The sequence below is a fragment of the Xyrauchen texanus genome, chromosome 24 (assembly GCF_025860055.1).
Source record: "Xyrauchen texanus isolate HMW12.3.18 chromosome 24, RBS_HiC_50CHRs, whole genome shotgun sequence".
In the NCBI taxonomy this organism is placed as follows: Eukaryota; Metazoa; Chordata; class Actinopteri; order Cypriniformes; family Catostomidae; genus Xyrauchen; species Xyrauchen texanus.
Genome location: NC_068299.1, coordinates 38137926 through 38161769, shown reverse-complemented (window position 1 = coordinate 38161769; position 23844 = coordinate 38137926). Strand labels below are relative to the sequence as shown.

Genomic DNA, 23844 nt, shown 5'->3' with positions numbered 1-23844 from the left:
GTCTGCAGAGGTCTTTTAAAAACACATATGTAGAAATTACTAATGAAATCTCATTTGATGTAGAGATTTTGCTGAAAATGTGCTAGGCTCTGGAATACGCCTTTCCCGCTATAGCAACGCGTCATATGACGTAGGGCGAGGCAAACAAAAGAGCTCGCGGTCAGCTCTCTCATTGTTGGGTGTTGATGTAGTTAGAGCAGTAGTGAGAGGCAAAGTTTTAGATCGAGTTTTAGAGAAGCCATAATAGTAAATTATTATGTTTGTGCTGGTTGCACGAATTCCAGCCTGTCAGGACATCGTGTCCATCATTTTCCTTCTAGGAAAAACAAGGCTTTTCGGTCTTGGGTGCGTTTTGTGCAGGTGAAGAGAGCAGACTTCACTGCCGCGTCTGTTACCACACACTCGGTCGTTTGTGGCGCACATTTCACACCGGAGAATTATCGACCTGGAGATTTGTTGGAGTCTCGGATGGGATTTCGGAGTAAGGACCACGTGAGGCTGATTACTGATGCCGTTTCCTCGGTGCACTTGATGGAATCAAGTCCACCGTCAAAGTTTACACCGGATTTTGGCGCGGGCTGGACTCTAGGACCAAGTGCTAATGTTAGCAGACATTCTGTGAAACGAAAAGAGGACTTAGCAGAGTAAGTCTTACTTTTAATTATTTTAACTCTTAATTTGTGTAATTTCGTAATAATAGTATAATATTTTTATATAATATATTTTTTATAATATTAAATATTTAATATTTATTTAGTATAATAATACAGAGAGAGGGAGAGAGACTGGGCTTTAGGACAGGTTGTCGTAACGTAATTGTCTGCCTTCTGAAATGAATTTAGTAGTTTGCACAATGCTATTGGCAGGAAGCTAGCCCAACTTTCCCGTTTCCCCCCGCATTTCAATTCAAACTGTTCTCCCGCCGCCCTCCCGTCTGATTTTGTATCCCCGTTGGCTAACGTTATACTCTTCAATAAATTGCAAAACCACACCGGAGAACTCGGTTTCTTCATTCGCATCCATTGTAACCTGAGCTTGAACTTGACCAGACTCCCTCGCCCATCGTCACTTCCGGTTAGTGCTTTATAGACGCGGAAGTTATTTTATCACAATTTATCTCAAAATATCGTTAATGGCTAAATATATATTACTCCAGTTCAGAAAATCTAGTTGTTTTATCATCAACATACACTATGCTATATAGGGGTGTCCAACCTGCATGTTGCTCTTTAAATGAAACAAATGACAACAAAATGCAAAGTAATCTCCTCAGTAATCAAAATACTTTTTGAATATAACTGTATTCTAAATACCAGTGATTTAAATTGTAACTGCAGTGGAATACAGTTACTTATATTTAGTATTTTAAATACGTAATCCCGTTACATGTATTTCGTTACTCCCCAATCCTGAACACCAACTATATGATTTATTTTTCACCATATGTGGCAATACCTCTAAACATACCAAGGCATGATCTGAGACTAAAATATTTCCAATTGTGCAATCAACAACAGATGAAATGAGGGACTTGTATATAAATCTATTCTAGAGTAAATCTTATGGACTGATGGGAAAAAAATTTATAGTCACTACCAGATAGGTTCAAAAGTCTCCAAATATCTGTAAGACCAAGATTTTCACACACCCTGTGAAGCGTCAATGTTGCTCTAGGGCGCTTGCACACTTTTGCTTCACTATGATCAAGGACCGAGTACATCAAAAGATTAAAGCCTCCTCCCAATATTATATCATGAGGGGTGCCAGAGGCTTGCAACATCCCTTCAGGATCTATAAAAAAGCCCTGATCATCCACGTTAGGTGCATACATATTAGCCAAAATAAGACATTGCCTCTGAATTTCACCTAAAACAATAATTACTCTTCCTAATTTATCTTTACTCTGTTTGAGACATTTGAATTGTAGATGTTTACTTATCAGTGTAATGGCTCCCCTGCTCTTACTCGAGCCAGCACTATGAAAAAATGCCCACCCCAAATCTTTCCAAATTGTTCTGCTTCCTGGGGAGAAAGATGCCTTGAAGAAACACTATATCATATTTCTTACACTTAAGAGAAATAACCTTCCTTCTTTTTATGGTGTGCCTCAGCCAATTCACATTCCATGTGGAGAGAGAGACAATTCACTCATAGTAACGTTTTACATTTTGACATAAAAGAAAATATAAGTTGTGTCAAAAACAAGATTATTAAGACCACGTGACAGGGCGGAGGGCGGGGCCCGTTGTGATTTTACCCTTATCAGACTAATCAATATCTCAGAGAGGGATAAAGGCCGACTGAATATTTACGGGCAGCTGTCCGTCCCGTGTGTGTTTGTGTCTTTTGGTTTATTTCTTTATTAAACTATTATTTATATTGTCAAGCCGGTTCTCGCCTCCTCCTTTCCCTTATACCTGCTTTACACTGGTGCCGAAAGACACTGATCTGGGCTTTATGGCAGAGTGTCCAGGTGGAAGCGTCTCCTCATTTCAAAACACACACACAAAAAAAAATCACCTAAAGGACTCACAGATGGTGAGAAACCAGATTTTCTGGTCTGATGAAACAAAGATTGAACTGTTTGGCCTCAATTCCAAGTGTCATGTCTGGAGGAAACCAGACATCACTCATCACCTGTGCAATACCATCCCAACGGTGAAGCATGGTGGTGGTAGCCTAATGCTGTGGGGGTGTTTTTCATCTGCAGGGACTGGGGGACTGGTCAGGGTTGAAGGAAAGCTGAATGCAGCAAAATATAGAGATATCCTTAATGAAAAGCTGGTCCAGAGTGTTCAGGACCTCAGACTGGGCCGAAGGTTCACCTTCCAACAGGACAATGACCCGAAGCACACAAACAAGACAAGCAAGAGTGGCCTTGGGACAACACATTTACATTTACATTTATGCATTTGGCAGACGCTTTTATCCAAAGCGACTTACAGTGCAATTATTACAGGGACAATCCCCCTGGAACAACCTGGAGTTAAGTGCCTTGCTCAAGGACACAATAGTGGTGGCCATGGGGTTAGAACCTGTGACCTTCTGATTAACAGCCCTGTGCTTTAGCCACTACGCCACCACCACTCCAACACTGTGAATGTCCTTGAGTGGCCCAGCCAGAGCCCAGACTTGAACCCAATCACACATCTGGAGATACCAGAAAATGGCTGTCCACCAACGGTCCCCATCAGAGAATCATCAGAGAAGAATGGCAGAAAATCCCCAAATCCAGGTATGCAAAGCTGGTCACATCATACCCAAAAAGACTTGAGTCTGTAATTGCTTCCAAAGGTGCTTCAACTAAGTACTGAGTTAAGGGTCTGAACATTATGTCAATGTGATATTTCAGTTTTTTTTATACATTTGCAAATTTATCAAAAATCTGGTTTTTGCTTTGTCATTATAGGGTATGGAGTGTAGATTGATGTGAAAATATAATATTTTAAAGCATTTTAGCATATGGCAGCAACATAACAAAATTTGAAAAATTAATATATATTTTGTGTAATAATATATTGTGTATACGTATCTTTAAAATAGCCTACACAATGTATTTTCGGTTACAAGTATGCCTTTTGTGGTTTGACTGGATGAATGAAGCCTGTTCAAGGCTACATTCAGAGAACTTGCTAAATAAATGTCACCATTTCTAATTGTTGCTTTGTGCAGTTAAACCAGTTTCATACACTAACCTGTAAACTCATCAATGTCACTGCTCACTTTTGAAGTACAAAAAATTTCTTCTTTTGTGTTTGGTGACTAGATTCACAACATACCTGTGATACCTGTGCCTTGTCCTATCTGCGACGTGGCACTTCTCATCAGTGTGTGACAGGCCTCTAAGTACAGTAAATGTTATATCACCACATGTCATTCAAACTATTTACCGGTAAGTCCTAAATAACTTTAAAACTTTAAAGGGGTCATGTCATGAGGAATCAAATGTTCCTTGATATTTTGACATTTAAGAGGTCTTTCTACTATAAAAACATACTGTAAATTTCAGAACTCAAAACTTAATCTCTAATGCAATAAAAGCATTTATTGAAACCAAGCTGCCAAAACGCCTCGTTCTCTACATCTGTTCATTAGTGATGTCACAAACGTAAGTAAACAGTTCGATTCATGAATATTTCAGATGTCATGACTGTTTGTTTGTTTATGGTGCTTTATGGTGTTGTTTATGGTGTTGTTTATAGTGCTGACACCTTATCTACACAGGGTGCTTCACGTTCCATTGACGTGAAGCGACACGTGTTGAGGCTGTTTACACCGGGCGTGTCGACACAAACTTTCTAAACCGATTATTTGTGTTTTTGGCAGTAGTAGCACCAGTGCAAAATGGAACGGGTCACCTGTTTACTGTTGGCATGACGCGCTGCAACTGACGCTCCCATGGTAGAAAGCATCATTGAATATAATGGGTTCTATTGCTTTTGATGCGACACGCCTCTCACATCCAGTTTTGACAGGGTGTGAGTGTTAACAGTTATGCTTGAGAACAGTTTAGTATATTTGGATGCAACGTGTTGGATGTGTCTTATGTGTAAACCCTGAAAAGTCGTTTTTTAATATTGTGGGGTTGTTCATTTTCTGCCAATTTAATTTCAAATATATAAAGCTATATTTGAGGGACTGCAAGATGTTAGCCAACTAGAACAGTGGGCGTTTACATTGACGTTTAAAGGAGGAGCTGAGGCCAAAACCAAGTGTTCAGACAGATGGCCAGAAAGAGGGTCAGAATATTATAATACTAAGTTAGGACTGTTTTGGTGAAAAAAGGGAAGCCTCAGGGAAGATAGTAAAACGATATAAATAAGAGCATTTCATGACCTCTTTAAGACTTTTATACACTTTCATAAAACACTTTAAGCCAACATCCAATATAGTCTTGACAAACTTTCCTTTTCAAGCTTTGTTTCTTGTTTAACAGATCGATATTCTTTGTCCTTTGGCTCCAAGCACTGCCCTACATTTTGCAGTTTATGTGGCTAGAAAGCATGCTTCACAGATACAAATCTGGTTGTGATCCATTAAATGCAAATAAAGTCCCTCAGTGAACCAAACCGTTCAAGTTGGGAATTTGTTTAAAATACAGAATATTTGCTAATGTTTTGTTTCAATTAATTCTGTTGTGGTGTGGGCTAATGCTATTGTGTAGTGGTTTATTGTTTTTAACTCTGGGCTGCTTTGCTAATGCATTGACCATTGCATTAAATAACTTTCTCCTGTTTGTTGCTTCTCCTCAGATCAGCTAGATGGCTCCAGTTAGCAGCCTTTTATTATAGTTGAATCTTTTCTCCCAGTTGTGTCACACAACTGTGGCTCTTAGAGCTTTTCTCTCTACAAATGAGATCAGCTGCCAGCACAAGTCTGCTGAGCAACATTGACTGCTGAGTCACTTATGCTTCTCCTCAGGTTACATAAAAATCATAATCTGCCAAGCCCAGGTGTAAAATATTAACCAGCAATAAGGTATAACTATATGTCCATTCAGTCAGCCAAACTGGAACGTTGCATTAGATGCTCATGAGCTTCTCTGCTTTAATGCTGTCTTGTATAATTCAATAGTTTGCTCTTTGATGCGGTCCACCCACAAATACTCCTGGCAATGATCTTAGCATGTTGATGATATACTCACAGGGTGTCCTTCTCTTCCGTCCAGCCCGGGAATTCCAGGTGACCCGGGGTCGCCCTGAAGAAACAGGCATCAGATAGTTAGACTCTTTTCATCTTTGACACAAATGCAAAATCAGAAAGACATATACTACAGCATATGTAAATATACAGTGGGGTGCATATGTCTGAGGCCACTTTTAAAATATTACTGTAGGAGAAAATAAAAGTTTTAGGACTGTAAAATTAAGAAATAGGGGGACATACCAAATACTAAGTCCTGAAATGTAAGCACATTTTTCAATTAGATTTTTCACTCAATAATTATGCAATAGTTAATTTGTAATGGAAATGTATTAAATTAGATTACAAATGTAAAATAAAAGCATTTTCACTGTGGCTGCTGGGTCCCGGTAATGGTTCCTGAGATGGGGGCATCAGCTTCCTGTGGGGAGCTCTATGCTGGGGCTGAGAGCCGGGCCCAGGTTGAAGCAGAGCTGCCTGTTGTTTAGAAGCCGCAGGGGGACGCCCTCGGCGAGCAGATGGAGCATGGCTCGCGCTGGAATGGAGGCAAGGCATGATGTGGGAGATGGCCACCGTCTGCTTCCTCACTGCTGAAGACTGCTGAAGTCTTCAACGGTGTTGCAGAATAAGCTGAACTGGGAGACAGGGGCGTTGAGAAAGCGGGCTTTGTCAGGGTCCCGCATCTCGACCAGGTTAAGCCACAGATTTAATTCGTGGACCACGAGTGTGGGCGTCGCCTGTCCGAGTGCTGGTGCTGTGACCTTCGTAGCCCGGGGGGCGGTCGGTTGTCGAGCGCAGTTCCTGCACCACATCAGGATCAGGACTACCCAAGTGCAGATCTTTAAGTGCCTTGGCCTGGTGGCCTTGCAGGAGGGCCATGGCATGCAGGGCGGAGACAGCGTGAGGAGCCACTCTGCCGTCGAGGGTAGTGAGAGCGGAGGAGCAAGGAAGAGCTGTAAAAGGTGCCCTCTACGGCTTCGTCAACTCGTCATGCACCTCCGGGAAGAAAGGAACCAGGGGGGGTGTGGATGTGAGCGGCACCCTGACCCGAGGAACCAATCGTGAGGAAAGGAAATAAAGAAAAGAAAGCCATGTCCGCAACGTTGCCATGGTTATTTTCTTGCAATGAGAACATGAACCATTCATAAAACGCTATCTGCATGTGATCGCAGCCCAGACATGCGAGGCAGCTCTAATGAACGTCAGAATCGGAGAGATATCTACCGCATCCAGGAACTACACAAAGGCGGAAAAACATCTTTAAAAAGACGCATCTTTAAAAAGACATTCAACGCCAATGTGTATACTCTTTTAGAGGAAATATACTCTTTTACAGGAATATGTGCTCTTTAAGGACATGCTGTCAAAGCGCTCAGGGGCGTAGATTGCACTGGCGTGCAGAGAAGGGAGAAAGCCGCTGGTAATGCGCCGTAGGATCCAACAACAATGCTCTTAGAGGCGAGTGGAACAGTAGTGAAACACCAGCTTGCTGAACACACAACCGCCTGGCTCCGAAGAAAAAATCTGAATGGACAGATGCACCATTCCCTCCTTTTATACCTGTATGTCTGGGAGAGGGACATGCAAATTCTGTCTGCCAATTTCTCATTAGCCTTTTCTCAAGTTCAATGGTAACTGAGGCTTTCAAGAAAGACCCCTAGTGTCGCTTCATTCGACACAACGTTGAGTGAGTGACAGACGGGGAACTAGCCTACCTCACTTTATATCTATCCTGATATAAATATATTAATTTTGGTTTGCAATCTTTTCATACACATAATACAACTGAGAGATGACATGCAATTGAACTAGACCAGGGGTTTTTCAAACTGGTGTCCGGGGACCCCCAGGGGTCTGCTAGGGGTCCAGAAAACATAAAAGAAATAGTATAAATATTGTACATCTTAAAACTTCTTTTTTAATACATTCACTGAATTTGATATTATTACTGTCTCATTCTGCTTTCTAAAGACCTGTCAAATGAGGCAATGCAAAATAGACATTTATTATTATTATTTATGAGGCCAGAATTAATCTTGGGACGCTTTGAGCCAAAATTCTTATTTCGCAAGCACAGTCCATTATACCACAGCTCTTATTGATGTTTCTCAAAGCAAGGGGTATGATTAAAAATTTAATAAATCTTTAGCAGAGCCAAATGTTTAATATTTATAAAAAGTCTTTGTGCATAGCCAATTGGGTCTAAAAGTAAGAAGTTTTAAGCATGGCTTTTTTTCTTTTCTTTTTTGTCAACATAAGGATTATTAAACATGGAAGCACATGTAGATACCTACAATTCTTTTCTCTGGCTTTGAGAAAAAGGACTAAACTTGAACTTTCAGAGAGTAATGGATGTATAAAAGATCTGAAACTAAGCAAGTAATCCAGGATTTTTCATGAAGGCAAGCACAAGATGTTGATCCACAGCTTTGTCTAATGAAAACCATATTGTCAGGATAAGTCTGGAAAGAGTGTAGATCAGCATGAAACAGGAAGTGATCGTGCAAACCTTTTCATGTATCTTCAGAAGGAGATTCAGTATTTTTATGCAAGTCTGTCAAACAAGAATCTTGGGTAGCCTCCTTAAAGTGGACTAGGCAAATACTCTTTAATGGTGTTAAAGAGCTCTTTTAAGTTCACTGTTCACAGAAGACATTAAACATGTTTGATAGTGAGAACTAGATCAGTACACACCTTTTGACCAATTTCTCCTGGAAGGCCGTCTTTCCCATCTCTTCCAGGGGGACCCTTGATGAAAACAAAAAATGGCATAAAAACTCTGTTGCAAGATTGCAACACTTGTTTAAAGAAATTTAATAATATCTATATTTAAACTACATATAACATTAGCTTATACTCCAAACTGTATCAAAGAATACCATTTTGACAGAACATGTACAATTTGAAGTAGTGAGGTTTCGTTCGTGAATGAATCAGTGTTTTTGAACTAAACATTCTCATTCACTTCCATGAACTTCAAAGAAGTTCTGTCTATTCAAAGCCAATGAGCTCTAGTTTGAAGTGCAAGCATTAACCTCAAACAGCAAGAAAAGGGGACTGATGAATTACGAATAAAAGTGAGTGATGACCACACATTACAATGACATAAGGACGATTGAAACTCATAATTTGTCTTGTATAGCTTGATAAAAAGTCATGCTCTGCAGTTAACAAAATGATAGATATGCTTTGTTGTCATTATTGTTGTCACACTTATGCTGAAGTTTCTTAGTAGATCTGTAGACACAAATTTTAAAAGGGTAACTAGACTTGTTTTGGCCATGAAGGACTCTGTGCTTTTGGTTCAATGCAATGACTCGTTCAAAACATAAAAGCCACAAATGTATTGCCATCTGCTGGCAAAACACGTAACATACAGGAATGTTTTTGGACTCAAAAGACTCGAGTCACTGGGATGAATCAAAATCCCAACCAATAAATTGAAGTCACACATGGTCACTATTACTGACACAATTGCTTTACAATCTAATTTAACACTCATCTAAGATACTGTATATGACCTTACAATTTTTTTTTTCAAATATACCCTTAACAAAAATGCAATAATTATTAACAGTTTTTGTAAAAAAAAAAAAAAAAAAAAGGAAAATGTGTTTTCCAATTTTATTATTATAATTTTTTTTTTCTCCATAAAATTCACCCAGAAACAAAATACATTATCAGTATCCAAAATCAACTTTGTCATTAAAGAGCAATATTTGTCCTCTGGATTTGATATTCAGGGGCATTTATTTTTTACCTTTTATGAAGATTTTTAACCATATAAAACAATCTTTCTCACATCTATTTATGTAAAATACTTACATTTAAATAATTTATTAATTCAAATTCTCAAGATACATTTATTAACTTTTAACCTAAAAATTAAATCACCATCAACTCATATTTCATGTGATAATAATCTATTATAGTCCTATATTAAGAACTATATCAGATGTAACAAATAAAAAAACTGAAGAATTCAGTGGGTATTTGTTGTCCACACATTCTGAATGTTGGGGACATTTTTGTCACCAGCGGTGGCATTTCTGCTCCAACTGATTCTGTACAGTATGCATAAACAACATGCATTTTATAACCAGTGGATTCCCAAAATAAGTTTAAGAGGGGACAAATAATCATCAATTTCAATCTATGAGTCTCTGTGGGTTTAACTTTTATAGCTGATCACTCAAAATGAAACTGGAGAAATGATTAAGTGTAATACATACAGACTGTCCTCGAAATCCAGGTGAACCGGCAAGCCCTGCGCTTCCTTTGTCTCCCTAAAATAGATGGCATGTCTGTTAATGCAATACTAGAGCATTGGAAGACACAGAAACAAACAAATGAGGTTTCATTGCTGTTCAAACCATTAACAGATTTGAGAAATATATTGTTTATTTGTCCATACCAGCATCTCCCTTAACACAAGGTTCATCATGTCTGATTCCAACATTATATCAGTGCGTTAGAGGACAAAACTATTCTTTTTTTTTTAAAAGAACATCTCCAATTTTGTGCTAGCTATTATTATCACAGATGAATAATGGATTCATTGGGCTCCAACAATCTGAGACCATTAGTGAAAATTCTTCTAATAATTAGAGTGATAACTTGAATTAAAAATTGAAAATAATTTCAGAATTCCTTAGTATTGTCCTTGGTATGCCCCTTTTTTGCATTAATGACATTATGTACTCAAGTTATGCAAACCTGATTATCCATGTCATCCAGCATGACTGATGAGAGCATCTCATACCTATCTGGCAGCAAAGAAATCTAACCATTTGTTCAACGGAGTAAACATGATCAGTGTCACATATTTGCTTACTTTTGATTAGTGATCTACAAATAGCGACAAAAAACATAACTTTTCCTAAAATCCTTAAACTTTGTTTATAACCAGATTTAAATCATTCATAAACATGAAAATGCCCAAAATAGTACAAAGTACAAATAGTACAAAGGCAAAATTAGAGGCCACTGTTTACAGATATATTAGAACCGAAACATGTTGGCGACAAGATGATGTGACTACATTTATCCTAACGTACGATGTTTAATCCTGAATCTCAAGTGCATCGAACTCCAGAAATCACCAGAAGTCTTTGAGACCTGGTACAGCTAGTGACTGGGAATAGCTAGTGAAAGATTTATGCTTTGTTTGGAGACAAGTGAACCAAGACAAAAGTATTCATACCATTTCCCCATCTTTGCCTGGTGGGCCTTGAATGCCTTGAATACCAGCCGACCCCTAGAGAGAAAAAGTTCAGTAGTTTATTTTCACCACAAATTATAGAACTTATTCAGGTTAACTTAATGACAAGCTCCAAGAGGTTTTAATATGCTTCATATGAGATGTAACTACAATATAGTTTGTGGATGTACAGTTTCCCCAAAAAGTATTTGGACACTTACTTATTACATACAAATGATCAAACAATGTGGCATCTGCAATCAAATGATACTAGAGCTTTTCTCAGAACTAGCTAGTCTTCTGAGCCACTTTTAACTTTGTGTACCAGCTGGAAAATAGATTTGTGAAGTAATTTTCTCTCAAGTTGTCTATAGTAGGTCATCACATTAACTAGGAACACTTTATGTCTTCACTTTGAATAGTTGTAAGTTTATGTTGAACTTCTTTTTGTGAAATATTTTGCACGGAAAGTGTGCTTATCAAAGCCCTCTTTAAAATAATTGTAATTTGGTTGAATTTTTTTCTTATCTAATGCATTGGCATTCACACGCTTTTAATGGTGACTTACAATAAGTGTCTGAATACGCTTTCATTTCCTACAACTGTTTGAATGAGGACCATTAAAGGAACATTAATAGGTATAATACAAACAATTACTAAACAAATATAACTTCTAAATAACTTTTATTAATATCTTCTGAACATACAGAAGATCGGCAGCAGTTCCCAAATGGAGGTGCGCACTCCCTTAAGCGTGTGCAGGGTGATCTCTGGTGGTGTGCAAGAAAATACTAGTAATGGCAGAAAGAATTTGTAACTATTTTACCAGTGGCTTGAGGCTATGTCACACATGTAAGTGTTGTATTAACAAATTAAATGTACAAATAAGTCTAACATTAGAGTTCTTACAGCGATTTTAACCCTATAATGCTGTGTGTATCAAATCTGGTACACAACATTTGATGGCTCCTGTTTCACTCTCTGTTCAAGCTGAACAGCCAAAACATTGTATGGTATGTAGGTTTCACATGTTTATGGCACTTAGTGGTTATTTGTGAAAAATTTGGTTTCAATGTTTACTTCGATCTATTTAAAATGGTGTCAGACTTGCATGAAAAGTGACTTATGTTGGGATAAATGTTTACAAACACGCCGGCGGAGCCCTTTGTCTGGGCTGCTCGGCCGCGGAAACGCAGAAGGAAAAGAGGAAAACGAGCCGGCGTTCTCATCAGAGTAAGACGTTGTGCAAATCGACCCCCGCTACCCAGTATACTACTGGCAAATGTTCAGTCTCTGGACAACAAGCTCTGCGAGCTGAGAGCGCGGATCTCTTTCCAACGAGAGACAAGAGATTGCTGTGTTATCTGCCTTACAGAAACCTGGATGTCTACGGAGATTCCAGACTCGGCCATCGAAATCACGGGCTTCTCCGTGCACCGAGCAGACAGAGCGAAAGACCTCTCCGGTAAAAGCAGAGGTGGTGGTGTATGTTTTATGATCAACAAATCATGGTGTGATCAGAGGAACATACATTTAATCAAGTCTGTCTGCTCTCCTGATCTGGAATTTCTCATGCTTCTGTGTCGACCATTCTGGCTGCCGAGGGAATTCACAGCGGTCATCATCACAGCTGTGTACATCCCCCCACAAGCCAACACAGACCGGGCACTCAGGGAACTGTATGGGAGTATAAGTGAGCAGGAAATCGCGCACCCTGAGGCTGCGTTCATTGTTGCGGGGGACTTTAACAAAGCCAACTTCAAAACAATCGCTCCAAAATACCACCAACACATAAAGTTCAACACACGAGGGGACCGGGTTTTGGATCACTGTTACTCTCCTTTCCGGGAAGGCTACAAATCCCTCCCCCGCCCCCCATTTGGCAAATCGGACCATTCTTCCGTTCTACTTCTACCTGCTTACAGGCAGAATCTAAAGCGGGAAGCACCCACCCTCAGAACGATCCAGTGCTGGTCGGACCAATCAGACTCTGCGCTACAAGACTGTTTTGATCACGTGGACTGGGAGATGTTCCGGTCCGCCTATGATGACGACATCGAGGTTTACGCTGACAGCGTAACGCATTTCATCAGGAAGTGCATAGAGGACGTTGTTCCGACCAAAACTATACGGATATACCCCAACCAGAAACCATGGGTTAACGGCGATGTTCGCTCGGCACTCACTGCGCGGACCTCCGCTTTTAATTCTTCTAACACGGAGGAGCGTAAACAAGCCAGTTATGCCCTCCGTAACACTATCAGTACAGCCAAACGCCAGTACAGGCACAAGCTTGAAGGTCAGTTCAACACCACTGACTCTAGAAGTATGTGGCAGGGAATTAACACAATCACGGACTACAAACGGAATAAAGTTTCCGCCATGAACACCGCTGCATCTCTCCCGGACGAACTTAATACATTTTATGCTCGTTTTGAGGACAATAACACCCCCCTCACGGAGAGAGTATTCGCGGCTGACTCTACAGAGGTTGGTTCACTCTCCGTCTCCGTTGTGGATGTAACCCGATCCTTCCGACGGGTGAACATCCGTAAAGCCGCGGGTCCAGACGGCATTCCGGGCCGCGTCATCAGAGCGTGCGCGAATCAACTGGCTGGTGTTTTTACAGACATTTTCAATCTGTCCCTCTCCCTGTCTGTAGTCCCCACATGCTTCAAATCATCAACCATTGTGCCTGTACCGAAGCAAGCCTCAATCACTTGCTTAAATGACTGCCGTCCTGTTGCTCTGACCCCCATCATCAGCAAATGCTTTGAGAGGTTAATCAGAGATTACATCTGCTCTGTTCTGCCCCCCTCTTTGGACCCATTGCAGTTTGCCTACCGCAATAACCGCTCCACCGATGATGCCATTGCATCTACAATACACACTGATTTCTCCCATCTGGAAAAAAGGAACACATATGTGAGAATGCTGTTTGTAGACTACAGCTCAGCATTCAACACCATAGTGCCCTCCAGGCTTGATGAAAAACTCCGGGCTCTGGGCTTAAACAGCTCGCTGTGCAGCTGGATCCTGGATTTCCTGTCAGGCAGACGTCAGGTGGATAGAATGGGCAGCAACACCTCCTCATCACTGACCCTCAACACTGGAGCCCCGCAGGGCTGTGTTCTCAGCCCACTCCTCTATTCCCTGTACACACATGACTGTGTGGCAACACCTAGCTCCAATACCATCATTAAGTTTGCTGACGATACGACGGTGGTAGGTCTGATCACTGACAATGATGAAAGAGCCTACAGAGAGGAGATGCACACTCTGACACGCTGGTGTCAAGAGCACAACCTCTCCCTCAACGTCAGTAAAACCAAGGAGCTTGTTGTGGACTTCAGGAAGAAAGACGGAGAACACAGCCCCATCACCATCAATGGAGCACCGGTGGAGAGAGTCAGCAGCTTCAAGTTCCTCGGTGTCCACATTACTGAGGAACTCACATGGTCCGTCCACACTGAGGCCGTTGTGAAGAAGGCTCACCAGCCTCTTCTTCCTGAGATGGCTGAGGAAGTTTGGAATGAACCACCACATCCTCACACGGTTCTACACCAGCACTGTAGAGAGCATCCTGACTGGCTGCATCACCGCCTGGTATGGCAATAGCACCGCGACAACTGCAAAGCCCTGCAAAGGGTGGTGCCGAACTGCCAGGAACATCATCGGAGGTGAGCTTCCCTCCCTCCAGGACATATACACTAGGCAGTGTGTGAAAAAAGCTCGGAGGATCATCAGAGACTCCAGCCACCCGAGTCATGGTCTGTTCTCACTGCTACCATCAGGCAGGCGGTATCGCAGCATCAGGACCCGCACCAGCCGACTACTTTTCCCCCAAGCAATCAGACTGTTGAACACTTGATCTATCAGGATAAATAATTAGCACTGCACTTTATTAATCTATAATCTCACACTGGACTGTCAACATATTCTCCTCAATATACTACTTCATATACATATATATATATATATATATATATTTCATATACTCCTTACTTATTGTATTGGATATTGTGTATTCTATATTGTGTGTATTGTACATAATTATTGTGTTGTGTAAGTATGTGTACATTTGATATGTAAATTGTGTTGTGTAAGTATGTTGTTTATTGTAACTGGTATATGTCTCGTCACTGTCATGACTGCTATGTTGCTTGGAACTGCACACAAGAATTTCACCTACTGTTGCACTTGTGTACATGGTAGTGTGACAATAAATTGATTTGATTTGAGATTGTTTTTAGCACAGGTGTCACAAAGATTCAATATTTTTAACAAGTTCAAGTGGCAAAGAGGTGACTGTTACAATGTTAAGATTGTTCTGCACCAAGCTAAGTTTCAGTGCTTAATAAATGAAAAAAAAAATCGTTCTCACAGCGATCAGACACCGAGCACTTGCAGTTGGGCCCCTATGAATGCGAACCTTCCGCCTTCACGTGCCAAACTGCACCACACTCATACATAAGGCTGGCAAGTGGTGATCGCAACCATTCTGCGCAAGGACGCAATAAAGCCTGTCCCTCCAGCCTAGATGGAGTAGGGATTCTACAGCCCTTGCTTCATAGTATCCAAGAAGGGCGGGTGGGTTGCTGCCAATCTTGGACCTGCAAGTTCTGAACCGTGCCTTGCACAGACTCCTGTTCAAGATGCAGACACAGAAACATATTCTGACATGCGTCCGGCATCAAGATTGATTCACGGCGGTAAACCTGAAGGATACATACATTCACGTCTCAATAATACCCCGTCACAGACCCATTCTACGGTTTGCTTTTGATGGTCAGGCGTATCAGTACAAGGTCCTGCCCTTCGGTCTGTCCCTGTCCCCTCGCGTCTTCACGAAAGTCGCAGAAGCAGCTCTTGCCCCATTAAGGGAAGTGGGCATTCGCATACTCAACTACCTCAACGAATGGCTAATCTTAGCGAACTCTCAACAGTTGCTCTGTGCACAAAGGGACCTGATACTCACGCACCTTAGCAGTTTAGGGCTTCGGGTCAACTCGGGTCAGAGCATGACTTTTCTAGGCATGTAGTTAAAGTCCGATTCAATGACAGCGCGCCTCACAAGTGAGTGCATGAGTACGTTCAGATTGGGCACAGTGGTTCAACTGAAAAAATTTCAGAGGCTCCTGGGGCATATGGCATCCTCAGCGACGGTCGCGCCGCTCGGGTAGATGCATATGAGACCGCTTCAGCACTGGCTTCAGACTCGAGTCCCAAGTGTCCATTTTCTATGGGCAGGAGTCCCCCTACAGCATGTGTTCAGATGCGTCGTAGTTACTACGGACGCCTCCCAGTAGGTTCTGAGGCGCTGTGTGCAACGGGCACGCAGCCGCTGGATCCTGAATGGGGAACTGCCTAGAGTTGCTGGCTGTATTTCTTGCCCTGCGCAGATTTCTACCATTAATACGTGGCAAGCAGGTGTTGATTCGTTCAGACAACACGGCAACAGTAGCGTATATAAATCGCCAGGGTGGCGTTCGCTCTTGTCGCTTGTTGCAACTCGCCCGCCATCTCCTCCTTTGGAGTCAGCAGCAGCAGAGGTTGCTGCACGCCACTCATATCCCGGGCAACCTAAACACCACAGTGGACACTCTGTCACAACAGGTAACACTCAGCGGAGAGTGGACAGCGGAAATGGAACGCTGTCTCCAAAACAGAGACTTGCCCACTGGATCATGGATGCCATTGCATTGGCCTAACAGGCCCCCTTGCAGGTTCGAGCACACTCTAGGTGGATTGTGGCATCCTCGTGGGCACTGGCCAACGGCACCTCTCTCGCAGACATCTGCAGAGTGGCGGGCTGGGCAACACCCAATCTTTGCAAGATTTTACAATTTCTGGGTTGAGCTGGTCTCGTCCCGTGTTTTGACAGGTCCAAACATGTAGAACTCCGTAATACGTAACAGCTGGCCGGGTGTATTGCTTGTGCATAGCACCTTTCCCCTCCCCTGGGTTGAAGACGTGCGCTCTACTCCCCCAGTCAAGTCCACAAGTCACGGACCCTAGGTGTCCTTCCTCCCTATCCCTCTGGCTCCGAACTCAGCGGAGGAAGTTCGCAGCCAGACCCACTGCAGGCACCAACTTGCCTGTACTGGAACAAGTGCTGCACAGGTTCTGATTATTCCAATAATCTCCTGTGATGTATTTTCCGTGGTACGGTCCCCCTGCCGGCAGACCCGCGTCTCCCTTGGGCAGAGTTCCCTCTGCCCCCTGGTCGCTGTGTTTGTATAGCTCCTCCCCTTCGAGGCAGGACCTACCACCACACCACTTCCATATGTGGTGTGGTGGTAGGTCCATATGTAGCCCATGTGAAGTACTTTTCCACATGTTAACCTCCCCTGCTGGGCAGGATGTTGTCTCCGTGGGGTCTTTTCCCCTCAAAAGAATATTATTGGAAAAGAACGCTTTCCCAGATGTGTGTTATAGCGTTAGATGGCCCCAGCCACATCTAACAATCTATGGAAATAGAAAACATAGAGAGAGAAAAGGCAGCGGCTGGCACGACCTGCTCCCATGCTAGTTACGTCGCTCAGATATGTGGGGAACTACATGATGTCTTTTGAGCATTGGGGAAGGTTACGTGCAGTCTGATGCATCTGCTATTTTTGCATACAGCAGCTTGCTTGCACCTGTATCAGCAGTCCACGTAATACGGTTCAGTATTCAGGTTCAGGGCAGTGGTGGTTAAGGCGGTTAAGGCTCTGGGTTACTGACCAGAAGGTCAGGGGTTCAAGCCCCAACACCACCAAGACACCACTGTTGGGCCCTTGAGCAAGGCCCTTGAACCTATCTGCTCCAGGGGTGCCGTATCATGGCTGACCCTGTACTCTGACCCGATATGTGAAAAATAAATAATTTCACCATGTATATGCAGAAATGTATGTATAATGTGTGACAATTGATCAATTTATTTATTTATTGTGGCGTTTTTAAATAGGGACCCCTAGTGTCACTACATCGACACAATGTTGAGTAAGTGACAGAAGGGGAACATCTCGGTTACTGTCGTAACCTCTGTTTCCTGATGAAGGGAACAATACATTGTGTCCCTCTTGCCACAACACTGTACTAGCCGCAGAAATGGCCGGGAACTTACTTTCGGCTCCTCAGCTCAAACCTGTCTGAACAGACGCATGCTTCGCTCCTTTTATACCCGTATTTCTGAGGGAGGGGATGCAAATTATGTTTTCTCAAAGATAAGAGGTAACCGAGGCTCTCAAGAGAGACCCCTAGTGTCACTACATCGACACAACGTCTCATTCCCTCCATCAGGGAACGGAGGTTACGACAGTAACCAAGACATATTTTGCATTGATGCAGTAACCATTTTTTTTAAAGGATTGTTTAATACTGCGTGTGGATTATGGTTTTAGCATTTTACCCACCTCACAATTCTACTGGTTCTCCATAAAATGGACAGATTTACCAAAGAAATGTGAATCGGTCCGAACGAATCATTTAAAAGAACCAGTTTAAAAGAATGTTGTGTTCTTGATTACCATGAAATTGGTGCAAAATGATCATTCTGCAAGTAGTCTACAGTCTACATAGTGATAAATAACCAATAAAAATAACAGAATATTAATATAATAAAAATCTAATAAATAAATAAATCACTAATGGATTTCTGAGCTCAAGCAATGAAGGAGCATCTAGGCATGTTTAAGAGAACAATACAAGTTTTGGTGCCCTTTGCAACCTACTTTGTGCAAACAAGTAGGCCCACCTATTAAGGTAAGCACCATTCATTTCTTATTAATCTTTCATTTGTGTGAACATTTTCACATGCAAGTTGCATTTCACTAATGAAAATTATGTTTTTTAGACATGTATGAAATGTAGCCTCATGCCATAATTACATACTGTAATTATGGAAATGATTCCATATATCAGGTACCTCAGTATTATTATCTGATACCATAACTGTACAAATGATACAACCATAAAGCCTTTTCATAAGTGATAGGATTATTAATTTAAATGATTGAATCAACTATGGTAAATTGTCATAGATATTAGGGGTTCATTTACATTACATTTCTGCATTTGGCAGACGCTTTTATCCAAAGCGACTTACAGTGCACTTATTACAGAGCCAATCCCCCCGGAGCAACCTGGAGTTTTCACACTCTGAAAAGTTTGGGACCGCTAAAGTAAATTAAAATTTGAATGCTTATAGGAAGGTTATTGGCTAATAATAACTATTGGTGGTTGTTTTTTAATCATTTTAACAATACATTTTTTAAACTTCTTAAATTGACCACATGGCTACAATGCATCATATGTGTTTTTGTTTACAATTATGTACAATCATGTTTTATGCCACAAGGTGTGTAAGATTACATCTCTGAAGATAATGGCCAGACCCTCACAGAATCTGCGGCTGCAGAACTGTAGAAAGCTCTGTAGATTTCTGCAGAATTGGAAAACCCGCCATTCTCATTCAAGTTCTGAGCATTCTCTGCCCCTTGCGTGTTTGTTTATTAAATATGCTATCTCACAATTTTTGCAAAAAAGTCTACAGATTCCCTCTGATTCTGGTTCAGGACAATTGTAAGGATTGTGTAGGCATCTTGGAATGATGCTGCATCAGAAAACTAAAGATATTCCCACATAGAGAAAGTGATGTTATTTTACAACGATAAAACAACGATGCCCAATTATTTACTTAACCATCAATATATTGAACATATGTCTAATTTTAAAACTGACCTTTTCACCTGGTTTGCCAGGTGGCCCGGGTAAGCCTGGGATACCACTCTCACCCTAAGGAAAAACAAACAGACAAACACACTGAAAACAGCGTTGTTCAGAAAATTAAGTGGTTCAAAGTTTCTACATTGCTTAAGTAGGTTCAGATATGATTAAACTAATTCAAAATTTGTACTCAATTCAAGCATGTCGAAAACAGAGTTCAAAATTATGCTGCAAAACCCAGACAAAGCGACATGATCTCATTCATTTTTAATGAGAGCTGGTGACTTCCGGCGACATGAGCTACAGCGACCACTGGCTGATAGATGTGGGCATGGTCCAATGACTTGGAGAGTGACTTTTGGCAGCGACAGCCAATAGGAGTAAAGACGGTGTAAGTGGAGATCTAGTCATCCATCATATGGCGTTGAGTACAGATAAGACAGAGAAGTTAATTTTTCTGTGAGAAATCTTGCTGTTCTAAAATGTTTTGTCTGTGACCAAATATTTGGAATAATGTACAGATTTTGCTATTATGGAAATAAATTGGTACTTTTATTCACGTGGCATTCAACTAATCACAATAAATAGTCAGGACATTAATAATGTGAAAAATGACTATTACAATTTGTAAAAATAATTCAGAACCTTTTAAACTACTCCAGAGAGTTCTCATTAAAAAAAATCCTCCATGTGCAGCAATAACAGCTTTGCAGATCTTTGGCATTCTAGCTGTTGGTTTGTCCAGATACTCAGGTGACATTACACCCCACACTTCCAGTATCACGTGCCATAGACGAGACTGTCTTGTCGGGCACTTCTCACGCACCTTACAGTCTAGCTGATCCCACAAAAGCTCAATGGGGTTAAGATCCATAACACTCTTTTCCAATTATCTGTTGTCCAATGTCTGTGTTTCTTTGTCCACTCGACCTTTTCTTTTTGTTTTTCTGTTTCAAAAGTGTTTTTTCTTTGCAATTCTTCCCATAAGGCCTGCACCCCTGAGTCTTCTCTTTACTGTTGTACATGAAACTGGTGTTGAGCGGGTAGAATTCAATGAAGCTGTCAGCTGAGGAAATGTGAGGAGTCTATTTCTCAAACTAGAGACTCTGATGTACTTATGTACATAATAGCTTTCAACTGTGTTTGATATAATGGCAAGTGATTTTCTAGTACCAAATGATCAATTTAGCATGATTACTCAAGAATAAGATGTTGGAGTGATGCTGCTGGAAATGGGGCCTGTCAAGATTTGATAAAAAATGACTTTTTTTCAAATAGTGATGGTGCAGTTTTTTTACATAATGTCCTGACTATACTTTGTGATCAGTTGAATGCCACTTTGGTGAACTAAAGTACTAATTTCCTTCCAAAACAGCAAAATCTGTACATTATTCCAAACTTTTGTATATTTTATATATAAAATAATTATGCGTGGAAAAGAAACTGTTGTCAATCTGAGTGAGTTTGATTTTTTATCATCTTATTAAAGGGATAGATCACCCAAAAATGAAAATTCTCTCATCATTTACTCACTCTCATGCCATCCCAGATGTGTATGATTTTCTTTCATCTGCTGAACTCAAATGAATACTTTTAGAAGAATTTCTCATGTCTTTTGGTTCATACAATGCAAGTGAATGGGTGCGGAAACTTTGAAGCTCCGGAGAGCACATTAAGCCAAATCAATGTCTTCAGAAACTATATGATGTGGTTGAGAAACAGTAAAAACACTTTTACATTCTTATTCTTGTAATTCTGGTTATTCATATTTTCATGCCTACTGGGCAGGTAGAAAAATTTCAGGCCAAAAAGGACTTAAATATTGATCTGTTTCTCACCCACACCTATCATATCACTTCTGAAAATATGGATTAAAACACTGGAGTCGTATGAATTGCTTTTATCATGCTTTTATCGTGCCTCTATGAGCTTTTTGGAGAGTCAACATTTTGGCACCCATTCACTTGCATTGTATGGACCACCAGAGCTGAAATATTCTTCTAAAACTCGTAATTTGTGTTTTGTAGAAGACAGAAAGTCATACATATCTGGGATGGCATATACGTGAGTAAATGATGAGATAATTTTCATTTTGGGGTGAACTATTTCTTTAATGATATGATGCAATGAGTACTGTTGCAGTTCATATAAAAACACTCTCACCTGCTGAATGTACATTTTTAGGGACAAGAAAACTGATTTCTTGTCAAATTAGAACAATATTTTAGTTTATCAGCAATATGTCTCATCTGTGATCACACTCTGAGAAAACATGGCCAGACGTACAGTACACCAATAACATAAAAGCAACATCTGTAGGAATGCCAACTAGTGACGTCACAGTAAAGTTGCTGCATGTCTGAACGTGGCTTAAGTAAACAATACCACAAATACTTAATCTAATGTAGAAAAATACTGTAATATATGCCATGTGGTGATTCTATAAGACCAGGTTGGAGTAACATCTTACATTGCAAATTCCTTTTGTTGTCTTATATATGATACAATTAATATTCTTGGTAATGGTATTGTTTGAACAGTATGACAATACCTCATAACAACTTATTTGTTTTAGATCAGTAAGTAAAGATTCTCTGTAATATTCATAAAATTAGACTGACTCATTTTCTTTATTCTATAATATTTATCTAAAGGTTAATTTGATTTTACTTAATGAGGAATTTACTCAAATATGATGTGTGAAAAAAGCTTGCGCAAACTGAATCATTCTCATTATTATTATTAGTGGACATCAAACAAACATAAAAATATGACTAGGACTAAATATGCTAGCACAATGGAAAAGTTCATTGTAATGGATAAAAGGCACAAAAGCTGGATCCTTACTGTATCCCCAGGGCTTCCCTTTCCCCCCTTATGGCCTTCAGCTCCTCGTGGACCCTGCTCAAATAAAAAATACTTTGATCAAGATTTGCTTGGGGCTTTATGGGGCAGTCATATCCATTTTTGACACTGACAGCCATACCTCATTGCCGGGAGGGCCTTGAAGGCCAGGGCTTCCTCTGGAACCTGGGACACCCTTTAATAAAAAAAGTTTAATTTGACGCACCTGAAGAGTCATGGTGGTGCAAAAAGTGCAGAATATCAATAACATTATGGAAGAACACTTTCATCCATCTTATAATCTGTTCAGTTATTCTACCATGCATAGGTGCTACTGCATTTTTAACATGAAATTAACTTTTTATAGTTAATAAAGTTAATTGTATCTGACAAATTATATTTAACAGCCACCAATGTCAGCAAAACATTACATGTCTATAACCTTACATCCCATATTTTTTACCATACTTTAATTTCTCAAGTCAAGAATTGCAGAATTCAATCATTTATTATGGCAGGAGTACCACAGCCATTACAATTGAAACCTACAGTTTTGAATCAAGATATATGTAATTGCATGGACATCATTCACTGATATAGAATTATAGAACATTTTAAAACAAGCAAATATTTTAAATCAGACCGAAGAAAGAAACAGATAAAATACATCTTTACATTCAACTGTATTAAAAGCTAGATTTTTTTCAACTTTTCAAAATAAGATTTGAGAGAAGATTTAAAAATGGCTAGGAAAGGAGTAGACCTCACGTGAAAGGGGAGACAGTTCCAAAGATTTGGGGCGATGAAAGAAAATGCATTCAGGAATTGGACAACACTGGTTGCTCTGTTGCTATTGATTCACTAAAAAGAACCAGCTCAAAAGTATCCTTTGTTTTAGATTGGGACTACACTAGTCAAGCTTTGTTTCGCATGTTAGAATCGGTAATGAGGTTACGGCACCACTGAAAAGTACAAAGCTTATTCACAAACCGCTGATGAACTGAACATCACAAAAAAAAATATTTCAAGTATTTTAATGCAATCATCCACTCAAAATCTGAAAGAGGTCTTCCCTTCTTTCCAATGGCATGAATGGTCTTGAAAACTGCATTCATCATGCTTTTACATTTACATCTAACTGAGGCTATCGATGAGCAGCGGGAACCTAGCTACTTCTAAATTATTTCTAAAAATTCTCTGTTAACAGCAGCAAACACTGCAAACTTGACCGTAGGCCCTACAAACACCCCTTGAAGACAACCCCCCTTTGACACAGTCATTTATAGAATGGAAACAGCTGTAACCTGATAGTATTTAGATATTTTATGACACCCACTGACATTGCAATATCCAATGTGTTTGGTGGGGGTTAATTCCGTTAGAACAGATAAGTAATTACTAGATTTTTTCATTTTCTGACGAACATTTTCCAAGTGAAAAGAACAAAC

The 23844-nt window shown here is 40.5% G+C and overlaps 1 protein-coding gene across 1 annotated transcript in view; it reads right to left on the bottom strand.

Moving 5' to 3' along the window:
* Positions 1-23844, bottom strand: part of LOC127617659 (collagen alpha-1(XXI) chain-like) — a 102969-nt gene that overhangs the window by 41396 nt on the left and 37729 nt on the right. The window contains exons 10-16 of the mRNA XM_052089681.1: positions 22539-22592; positions 22400-22453; positions 19568-19621; positions 10847-10900; positions 9876-9929; positions 8338-8391; positions 5645-5698 (exon numbers count right to left, since the gene is read on the bottom strand). Of these exons, the coding sequence (XP_051945641.1) occupies positions 5645-5698; positions 8338-8391; positions 9876-9929; positions 10847-10900; positions 19568-19621; positions 22400-22453; positions 22539-22592 (378 nt within the window). The remainder of the gene's footprint in view (positions 1-5644; positions 5699-8337; positions 8392-9875; positions 9930-10846; positions 10901-19567; positions 19622-22399; positions 22454-22538; positions 22593-23844) is intronic.